This window comes from Solanum dulcamara, chromosome 12, assembly GCF_947179165.1.
Source record: "Solanum dulcamara chromosome 12, daSolDulc1.2, whole genome shotgun sequence".
NCBI classification, from domain to species: domain Eukaryota; kingdom Viridiplantae; phylum Streptophyta; class Magnoliopsida; order Solanales; family Solanaceae; genus Solanum; species Solanum dulcamara.
This window is the reverse complement of record NC_077248.1, coordinates 2,084,370-2,095,390: the sequence shown is the minus strand read 5'-3', so window position 1 is coordinate 2,095,390 and position 11,021 is coordinate 2,084,370. Positions and strand designations below refer to the sequence as shown.

Genomic DNA, 11,021 nt, shown 5'->3' with positions numbered 1-11,021 from the left:
GATAGATAAAAATTGTCATGAAACAAAAATGGGAATGATAAATTAAAGCAAAATCTAATGATTTAGAAATGTCATGGGAATATTATTAAATACTCAGAGACTTGCATTAGTACTATATATGTTTCTTCTCAATCTTTTATCTTCTTGATTTACCATCTTTGTGTTGAAAGACAAGAATTAAATACTTTCTCCGTTTCAATTTATGTGGCAACCTTGACAACATACCCAACATAATCTCACGAAGTGACATATATAGTTGGCAATATAGTTAGAATTTAGAGGGTCAACTATCTTTTTTTTGTTGAAATTTCTATATTTATTTTAAGTATTTTTCAAATGTATAAATTTTATTTTGAAAAACTTAAAGTTTGTGTATGTATTCATGATCAAAATTTAGAACTTTGAATCTCAAATTTTAACTGTGTCACATAAATTGAAACAAAAGAATTAAATAATGTTGTGTTCTCTTTAACGTATTATTTAGCTTAAAAAGGGGATATTCTAAGATTATAATTCGGAGATTAAATTAGAATATAAACTAGATAACTTATCTTATCATGTATACGGGTTATATCAAGATTGTATAAAAATAATATACCATTGTAGCTGTTAATATATATGTACTTCCAATCAAAGATAAGATAAATTTAATCTCATAAAACAATGGGCATTTAGCGGTGGAATTGGAATTTAATTAAGAGACAGAGAATCTAAGTTTTTATTTTGCGTTTGATGAAGATCAAGGGACGCAGGCCAATTTTTCCACCAATGGCCTGTTGTCAACTCTTTTAGTTTAATATTAAATCAGTTATTTTAAAAATTTATATTAAATAAATTATTTTTTAAATATTTATGTCATGGGTTATTTTCTGCAACCAATAATTTTCTTGTCTCCACGTCCCACCGCCTAATTTCCATATTACAGTTTTTGTCCCAAATAATATATTATATATGTAATTGAATTCGAAGCATTTAATATATGGACACAAAATAAATTGAAAGAAAAGTACATGTTTTTTTTTTGGTGTGTGCATTTATACCTTTTAAAAGTTAATTTAGCAGTTTCAAAAATAAATTTAATAGTAAATAACTGATCAAACAATGAAAATTTTAAAGCTTTTTGGATCCATCGAAGACTGAAGTTTCTTAACATGTTGATGCTTGAATTATGAAACTTTAATCTCGAGAAAAAATTATTGAGACTCAAATTGCAATTCTTAACTAAGAAAGGAAGTTAGCTTGTTGTGAAGTTCCTCATTTTAAGTGGGTGATTCTTTTGTTTTTCTGAAAGTTGAATAATTGCGCTTTTAAATTACGAAACTTTCTTCTAATCACGATCTAGTTGAGAAGCTAACGAGACTATTAAAAAGTCGAATTACAACTATTCATAAAGAAATTAAGATTTCTCGATTTGAACTTTCACAAATGAATAAACTACATAATCTGAATGTAATCAAGACATATACACAAACGTTTTCAAGAATATGATGTTTTTTGATTTCTTGTGAATGTGTGTGGGAATGGGGGTGTTTATAAAATGGCAAATAAACTATATAATCTGAATGTAATCAAGACATATACGCAAACGTTTTCAAGAATATGATGTTTTTTGATTTCTTGTGAATGTGTGTGGGGAATGGGGGTGTTTATAATATAGCCATTTCATTCTAACTAATGAAAGGGGTGAGCTGGCTCTCTCTACCCCCTCACGCCCACCCCACCACACCCCACTCTTTTCTAAAGAAGAATTTTCTAATTACAACATGATTTGGCTATGAAAAATTTGATTGGCTTGTCTTGCATGAATGCAACATTGAGTGTGACTGCACAAATAATGGCTATTATTGATATAATTGATTCTGGATTCATCTTTGCAAATCTATCCTCTTTTTTGTCTCTTGTACCCCCTTTTTAAATATATAATCTTTAACCGACAAAAAATACAAATGTGTAAGGGAAGCATTAGTGAATTATTTTGCATGTAAGTTTTCATGGGTTCTTAATTAATTTAATGATAAGAAAAACTCTAATTAATCAAAATCTTTATAAATAAATAATAAAAAAAGGACTGTGCAAATTGAGATTTTGTTCACTAAGATACGGTTGTTTTTCCTTACAGTGTTGTCTAACTAATTAAGTGCTATCGTTGGAGGTAGAAACAAAGTTTAATATTAATAATTGAAAAATAAATGAAATTATATTTACGATGTAATTTTTTAATAATGTAAGACTTTTTGAAAATCATACTCGCTTTGTAGAAAGCTAATAATATCACATCTACTTACTCACATGGGGTAGTAGTCATTTTGAATTAATGTATTTGAATCACCATATTATTTTTGTTATAAATCTCTTTTATGTTAGTGGAGTCAATATGAAATGTTAGTTAAAGATTGTGGAAATGATGGATTAAGTTGGACGAGTTAAACTACGATCTATTATGCAAATGCCTCAAATTTGTCATTGGACTTAATAAATCCATTTACATTGGACTTAATGATTAGTTAAATTATACTCCAACAATATTTATTTGGTCTCTGGACTAATATTTTGAATGGAAGACAAAATCCAAATAATTATGAACAATTTGGGTATTAACCCTAAAATAAATCATTAATTGAATTTTTAAAAGAACTAAATAAATAAAATGTCCATTAAGTTATATTTCTTACACAAAAAATTGTCCAATTGAAAATATAAACCATTTATTACAATAAATAGTCACTCAACATTTTTTTCTTACAAAATTTGGCCTGTCTTCTTCTTCGCTGTTTCTTGCTTTTGTTTGCTGTTTCTTCTTCTTCTTCGTTGATGCGCTGCATTGTATAATCAATGTATATTTATATGACTTTTGACTATTTTTTTTGTGAATAAAATATGACTATATTTATTTAAGCTAATTACTTTATTGTACATATTTGAAACTAAACCTTAAAAGAAATCAGCATGCAGATAGATATCCAATCCGATACTACACAACTAACTGAATTTTAAAGAAAGGAAAAGCTTGGTAGTGTTGAATGATATGCAGAGTGGCGTCAGTTCAAAGAACCACTTCTGTCTCACCTACTTATTCCATCAACAAACCATACTGAAATTGCAAATTTCATGACTTGTATCTTGTAAAGATATGAAACTTGAGTCAAATTCTTAGCTCATGAAGGACTATTCAAGTCCATATAAGCATACTCTAAAGAATGTGAGACTCTAATACCCCTTTACGCTCAGACCCAACTGGAGCGTGGACTTTAATTGTTAAACCTATTAACTTTTACCATTAAACACATCCATTCACAACCTTTCATATACACAAACATGTAAAAACCACTTCTTAATGACTTTTAATTATTAAACCTATTAGCTTTTACCATTAAACACATCCATTCACAACCTTTCATATACACAAACATGTAAAAACCACTTCTTAATGACTTTAATTATTAAACCTATTAGCTTTTACCATTAAACACATCCATTCACAACCTTTCATATACACAAACATGTAAAAACCACTCACAAGGCATTTTCTTTTGTGTCTTATTGGTGATGAGTGATGATGACCTGGAACGAGTCGTCTCCCAAATCTTCTCGTTCTTGCTGAATTCTGAGGGCTGAATCTTCAAGGGATTGGCTACAGCACTTCACCTGAATCTCCCTTAGTGTTGCACTATCAGCAAAACTAAAGGGGATCTCCTCTAGTTTCTTACATTTCTGCAACTCCAGTCGCTCAAGTTTTGGTAACGCATCTTCAGACACGTCCCAATGCTCCAAGTCTAGTGTATCTAATTTCAACAACTTAAGACAGAAAAACTGATCATCTTCTACCTCCCATAGACTACCCTCAAAGGCATTATTCAGCAATTTCAGGACCGAAAGATTCGGAAGTTGCCCAATAATTGATATTTGATCCCATGGCAGGCGAAAATGTGACAGGGTTAACCTACTAAGGATTGAAGGGAAATGGAACTGACACCTCTTTCGCACTTCACCATCGTAAAATAGCTTGAGAGACTGAAGATGCTCAAGGATTCCCAGTTTAGGGAACAGGTTCTTCTTCCTAATTGAGTCCCATGATTCCAAATAGATGCATTTCAGATTCTCAAGGCGTGGTAATCTTCTCAGTATCAATTCTGAATCTTCCCCGTAAATAAGTAATGGGGTTGGCATACTTCTCAGATTTGGCAACATTTCAGCTTGTTTATAGTCATGGGCACCAAAAGAAGAACGATTGTTTATATGCAAATGCCTCAAATTTGTCAGACTCCAAATACTATCAGGTATTGAAATTTCTGCTCCCGGTAATCCTATTGTAACAAAAGTTTCCAATTGCCGGAGGCTGCCAATTGAAGGTGGGATTGAAGTCATTTCTCCCCGAACTTCTAAGTACTTCAACAGGGTCATATTTTCAGGCCCAACTGGAAAATCATTGCCCACATTTATATGCCCTAAATCCAAAACTCTAACAAGTTTGAAGTTTTTATATAGAGATGAGGCATGAGACCTGGGAATATCAGATCTACTGCCAGTTAGCACCAGGCTGCGGACAAGTGGACCAGATAATTTTAATGAAATATTGTCCCACAAATAAGATGAAATGAACAGCCGACGATGCTCACATGTTAAGGAGAGTGGGATATTGGAATCACTAGGATCTATACCACCACCAAGGGGAGTTGAGACGTCACCATACCTTTCCATCAGCTGAAAAAAGTTTTCGTGGTTGGCTTTAGCTAAACAAAACTTATGCAATCTGTCATGGACTTTACACCGTTTGACCACACCTTCTGAGCTGCGTTGGCAGACCATTACAAGACCTTGTCTAACTAGGTTCATTAGGTAATCCACTGCGACATCCTCAAAGCTCTTTGCTTCAGTTTGTTGAATGAAGCCTTCTGCAGCCCACAACCTAATCAAATTGGATACTGGAATTTCTTCCTCCAACGGAAATGCTCCAAAATAAAGGAAGCATTGACGGAGATGATCTGGTATGTCACTGTATTCTTGTTCACCACGGATGAGAAGATATTCATCAATTTGGTTACTTTGCGCAACTTGTATCCAATAGGTTTCTGTCCTTGTTCTTGCAAGAATACCAGCCATCCAAACTATCATGGCAGGTATCCCGTGGCATTGTTTGGCAATGCGCTTTCCTGCTTCCCTCAGTTCTGGAGGATAAAATTGTCGTAGAAATGTCTTCTTTTTAAGTAATCCCCAACTCTCTTCTTGTGTAAGAAATCGAAGATTATGTATTTCAGTAGGCGCAGCATATGAAGCTATTTCATATGATCGAGTGGTGAGGAGAATTATACTTCCATTTCTATCATCTGGAAACAGATTTCTCAAATCATCCCATGCTGCAATATCCCCCATTAGATCATCTATTAAGATGAAGAACCTCCTTCCCTTCAAAGACTTATATAGCTTGGCACTCCAAAAATCAACATCCCCTCCATTAGATGTGTCAGGATATCCGGTGATTTTGTGCAACATTGCAAGTACCAATTCTTTAGTGTCATATATTTGAGAAACAGAAACAGCTGCACGAATATCAAAGTGGATGACAATACGCTCATCGCAGTAGAGACTCATGGCAGGAGTTGTCTTTCCCAGTCCAGAAATGCCAAGAATTGGTATAACACTTAACTCACGAGATCCACTTGTCAGTTCATCCATTAATCTGCACATGTCGTCCTCTAACCCCACCAGTTCCTCTGGCACAGCAACATTTACCAGGTCTCTGGAGGGCATTGTCGAATTAATACAAAGAGCAAAATAAGAGAACCTGAAATGCAGTAGTAGCAAACAACTCAAGGTTTGATTACTTTCATCCTCTAAGTCAACCCTCTTTTTTCTATAAAAGAAAAAAAATGTAGTGAGAGGAGAAACACAGATGGAAGCTCCATAAAACATTTGCCTGCTAAATAAGGGGCCCTTTAAAAAATTAACCGAAAAGGGTCAAAAATGTTCATCTCCGTTGGTTTTAAAATATCTCTATTGCTACTTATAAGGTCAAAAATATCTCTTTTCAAATAATATATTTATTAAGCAAAGAGTATTTTTGACTTAATAAATAATAATATGAATATTTCTGGACCAAACAATTAGTGGTAAGAATAGTTTTGAACCAAACAGTTAATCATATAAATATTTGTTTTCCAATTTCACGTAATTTCAGAACAATTTTTATCCTTTTTCGAAAAATTAAAATGACTCAAACCCACATGGCTCCACTCAATGGCTCATATAACTCATCAGGCAAAGACAGAGATTAAACAAAGACCAAGACTTGGAATTTTAAGACAAAGATTAAACAATCTTTCAGCCTCCAAAAAATAACATCCGTTACTACTCAAAAACAATTATTTTCTTTCTGGAACTACGATGCATAACAATGAAAGCCGTTTTTATACCATGTTCCTTCAACTTAATATTCTCTTTAAGAAAATACCCAATATAATCCCGTAAGTGGGATTAGGGAGTAGAAAGGTTGTTTCCAATAGATTAGAGGATGCATCAATATAACATATCATTCATTCATATCAATTAAGAAACCAGTAGAATAGCAAGAGAATTGAAAATGAAGGGGGAAACAAAACTCTACAAAGGAAATAGGCTTTAGCAAATTTTCCTATTCAAATTACACAAATCATTATGAGTCGATTTGAAGAGTTTTCCAGAGTGGTGAGAATACACTGTCATGGCACATACAAAAAAAGTGAGATAAAATAGCACAAGCGTCAAAAGAAAATCAAACACAATCTCAGTTTCCCAAATGTTTGATAGGCGAGGCACTACGAGCTGAAGTTAAGACAAAATGAATGTTGGAAGAAAAGCATTCGGCGTCACTCTGAGGAGGCAAGAGCAGACTGCAATACATCTTCAAGATACTTCTCAGCAGCAGCATACTGCCTTTTCTTGTCCTCAATTGCCAACGCCGCCAATGCTTTATCCTGCAGATGGAAGTCTCGAAAAGTCTAACAGCATAATTTACGAGACAAGAATAATGGAACTCATGTCACGTTTATAAATACTTACAGGAGGTAAGTCTTGGTAGCTTCTCAGAGTATCAAGAATTGGTTTTGTTTTCTTCTCCAAGTCCTTCTTATGCTCTGCCATCTCGACCAATACCCCGTGACTAACCTCTGGGGTGTATCCAACACGATTAAGTACAGCCTGCATCAAAAGATCTTTTAACATCCACTTCACAGTTTCAGGTATACGAAAATACAAAATTATGATCAGGTGCCAGGTATACATTCAGATCACAAAGTTTCTAGAATGTTGAGGCAAAAAAAATCCAATCTTTCCAGATAAAAATAGGTTGTTTTTTGGGAAGAAATTGCCTGCTGAAGGGCAGATCCTCAAAGAAAATATGTTTCACAGCAGAAGTAGCTTTTATGACAGATTATATAGATGAGTTACCGCTTCATAGAACCATAATATGGGCCCATTGAGCAATTTATCTGGTCCTAGAGGTGCTGCCTACTGACTCATCCAGTCATCGCACATGTGCATGCTTTAACCAGTCCTCCAATGGTGACCTTACGGACATAAGCCCTTGCCAGTCATTGCACATCTGGTCCTAGAAGTGCTACCATCTGACTCAGGGTTGCAACAACTTACAATGATTAAATCACTATTTCACTCACATTTGTCCACCAGTAGGGAGAAAGGGAGGATTAGATATTTACAGATAGCAGAGCCCTCTAGAGGCCTTCAACGATCCTCACATCCAGCCAACTTATGGCTTTACCTTGCCAAGATCATCCATTTAGCATTAAACGTGAAGAGAGACACTGTCGGTCGACTTTCTCATCATTAAAAAATTGGTACCAACAAATCTCCCATCTTATTGGCACAGAGGAAGAGAAATAAAAAAACACTCACAAATCTGCAAATTATCATGAACATGGGCAAGTATATACATACATATTTTATGGAAACTAGTGAAATGTTAAAGAGGACGCGTCGTGAAAACTAATAAACTTGAAGCCCAGAATTGTAGGATATACTACATCAAGAGATGTCCTCATAACCGCCCATATGATACTAAAATATTGAAACGGCATCTTGTCTTTTAACTGGGAGAACCGCAGAAGAAAAAGAAATCCATAAATTTTGCAGCAAATTATTCAAGACGAAAGTAAAGTTACCTTATAATAACCATACTCTTGCAGATACTGCCGCTCTTTTGACTCCATAATTGCTAAGTTTGTTTTCCAGTTTTCCATTTGTGCTTCACATGGAGCAATATCATCTTCAAGCTGTGAGAGTGTTCTGCCGAAACACAGAAAGTAGTTAAGAGATAAAAGATGGCATTGATTAACTGAAAGACCCAGAATTTTTTTTGGTAAGAGAAGCATTCATTTCTTGAAACAATATATTGCAGCAAGATAGTGCCAGAAAGTCAAACTCAACGATATAAGAACATTGACTCCCAATTTACCACCCCATTCCACAGGAGTTATTTCATGAGTAAGTGAGATGAGATGTAACAAAAAATTTACCTTTTCAAATAAGTCAATCTTGCTATTGCCTTTCGAGTGTACTCAAGAAGAACTTTAGATTCCTGCTGCACTTTAGCTCTCTTCTCTTCTACTGCTGTTTTCCGTAGAGAAAGATCTGCCACTGCAACAAGAAAACTACAATGTTTTTTCTAGTAAGAACAACGAAACTAAAGGGGTGAGAACTAAAAAAGGTTGATTAGTGAGAAAAGGTGACCTACCTACTTAATTCAGTATCTCTAACATCCAACAAATTTGCAACCTTTGCAAGAACATGTACAGATGAGACCACATTAGATGGTAAACTCTCTTGGGCCAATCCCACACTCTCCAGTATCTCTCTTATCCTAGCAGCTGCAATCAAAATCATACAATCAGCTCACTGGGACGACAACCTCAATTTTGAACCAAATGCCGGCTCGAGTAATTTAAACAGAAAAAGCATGACCTTGGGACCTGTACTCAGCTGCTTTTTGACGGTAATCATTGGCAACAATTACAGAGGCTTGAGTTTTGGCTTGCGAAAGAGTGGCAATCTTGTGTAATTCAGCAATGCTTCGAGGAGTGTACTCAAAATCAGGAACATCTTTACCCACAGTGTCAAATTGGGAAGTAAGCCAAGCTTTCACTTCAGCAATTCGATTTGCATCAAAACCAATAGTTTTTGATGATTCTGCTGTAACTGAAGCAATTGCAGAAGGATCAGGTCCCCCCACTATATCACTCATCCCTTTCTTTCTTTTTCTTGTTCCTCCCTTTTGAATTTTCGAACCCTTTGGCCAAAATCAGTAGACAAAAATTTACCTGATATACATTGCAAGATAGCAGTAAGGAAAAACAAAGTGGACTACATAAACAACTCTGAAATAATTATAGCATTTTAGATGAAATAACGGTAAGTTATTAGATATATTAACTACTCTATCAAAAATTAAGAGAGTCAGCTATAAAGATCTCTAACCAGTGGCAGATGCTATGCATAGATAGCAGGTGCAGATGAACCCACCACCTTCAATTCCACATCGATTGAACACCTACAGGACCATTTCTCCATTGGTATGGTCATCCTTATGTGGGTATCTAAGTTAATTTTAGTACTCAATGTCATAAGGAGTAGTTATTGTACACACATAGACAGTGGCGGACCCACCTTGTGCCGAGGGGGTTCATCCGAACTCCCTTCGGCCGAAAATTATACTACTTATACATGGTTAAAATATTTTTTTATGTATATAAAGTAGATGTCGAACCCTCTTTGACTAGCTCGTGTGTCTACTTATTTAGATTTTGAACCCCCTTATTTAAAATCCTGGGTCCGCCACTGCACATAGACACTTGAATGACCATTTCTCCATTTGTGCATCTCATCCTTGTGCGTGTATATATGTTAAAGTTCAAACTCAATGTCACAAGCGAGAAGCGAGTACAGTAGTACTCCTCACCCACTAACTTGAAATCGTTAATATGTCTCCATCTAAAATCATGCCAAGACCAACTCAAGGGCCACTCTCGACAGGCTGATAAGGATTTAAGACAAAGGTAAGATGCGAGATAGAGAGGTTGTTTCCTATTCTCTCGGCTCAAAATAATTGTAACTGATGCAGGAAAGTAAGGAAGAAAAAGAGAGAAAAAAATAGCAAACGTTAAAAACAAGTGTAACAACAGCTATTGATACACATTGAGAAAAGGGGACTACGTGATACCTAAATCCTAACCTCCATACCTTCCTATCTAAGGCTAGCCATGTCCTATCTAATCATCTCCTCTTAGTTCTTCTTCAGCCTACCTCTACATCTCCTAACTCCTGCTACAGCCAACCTCCTCACACCTCCTCATCGAAAAGGATTTAAGCAAACCAAATTAATTGTTTGTTAGAAATCAAAATCTAAGCAAACCAAACTTAATTGTTTGTTAGAAATCAAAATCACTGACTCATAAACTAAAAGAATTTGGTAAAGGACTAGAAAATTTATAACTTTCCATCCCAAGAACTAATAACTCAACATACAATACAAATATTTCATCTTGGGGGGCTCATTTCTTTACTTTTCCTTCTCCATTTCTAACAGAACTATTCAAGATTGAATTTTTAACGAATATTAGCAAAAACCCATCACAAGTTTGGGGGATTATCAACAAGGGCGGCTCAACAGTGGCTTTAGGCCCCAAAAAATAAGAAGCAAAAATTCCCCAAATTCAGTTACGAAAACATAGCGAAGATGCACCAAAAAGAAATAAATTCGACCGATTAAACGAAGAACCAAAAGCACTTAGCAGACAGAAGATGAAGGAGATACATACATACAGATCTGAAGAAGGCGAGGTAAAATGTTAATATTAATTGTGAGAAGCTAAGTAGAATATAAAAAAATTATAATAATATCAATATAATATTCTTGCTAAATATATTAGATAATAATTAAAAATAAAGTATTAAAAGACCCAAAAAAAAATATAAAGTAATAATTACTAAAATACATCCAAAATTTATATATATTTAATCAGTCAATAATACTA

General features: G+C 34.7%; 2 protein-coding genes across 4 annotated transcripts; both read right to left on the bottom strand.

Annotated features, from left to right (window-relative positions):
- Window positions 1–2,637: 2,637 nt before the first annotated feature.
- Window positions 2,638–5,943, bottom strand: LOC129877867 (putative late blight resistance protein homolog R1B-16). 2 transcript variants are annotated; one of them, XM_055953398.1, is made up of 2 exons: window positions 3,562–5,943; window positions 2,638–2,816 (listed from the first exon to the last, which is right to left on the bottom strand). In XM_055953398.1, exons 1-2 carry the CDS (start codon window positions 5,908–5,910, stop codon window positions 2,709–2,711), a joined length of 2,457 nt encoding a protein of 818 aa, XP_055809373.1. In that variant the 5' UTR covers window positions 5,911–5,943; the 3' UTR covers window positions 2,638–2,708. The 2 variants fall into 2 exon arrangements, with proteins under 2 accessions (XP_055809373.1, XP_055809374.1); XM_055953399.1 differs by having other exon boundaries at window positions 2,730–2,816; window positions 3,518–5,939.
- Window positions 5,944–6,623: 680 nt separating this feature from the next.
- On the bottom strand, window positions 6,624–10,856 carry LOC129877285 (AUGMIN subunit 1). Of its 2 annotated transcripts, none has more exons than XM_055952764.1 (7): window positions 10,806–10,856; window positions 8,953–9,308; window positions 8,726–8,858; window positions 8,508–8,642; window positions 8,154–8,277; window positions 7,036–7,173; window positions 6,624–6,950 (listed from the first exon to the last, which is right to left on the bottom strand). In XM_055952764.1, exons 2-7 carry the CDS (start codon window positions 9,230–9,232, stop codon window positions 6,843–6,845), a joined length of 918 nt encoding a protein of 305 aa, XP_055808739.1. In that variant the 5' UTR covers window positions 9,233–9,308; window positions 10,806–10,856; the 3' UTR covers window positions 6,624–6,842. The 2 variants fall into 2 exon arrangements, with proteins under 2 accessions (XP_055808739.1, XP_055808738.1); XM_055952763.1 differs by lacking the exon at window positions 10,806–10,856 and adding an exon at window positions 9,466–9,694.
- Window positions 10,857–11,021: the final 165 nt, after the last annotated feature.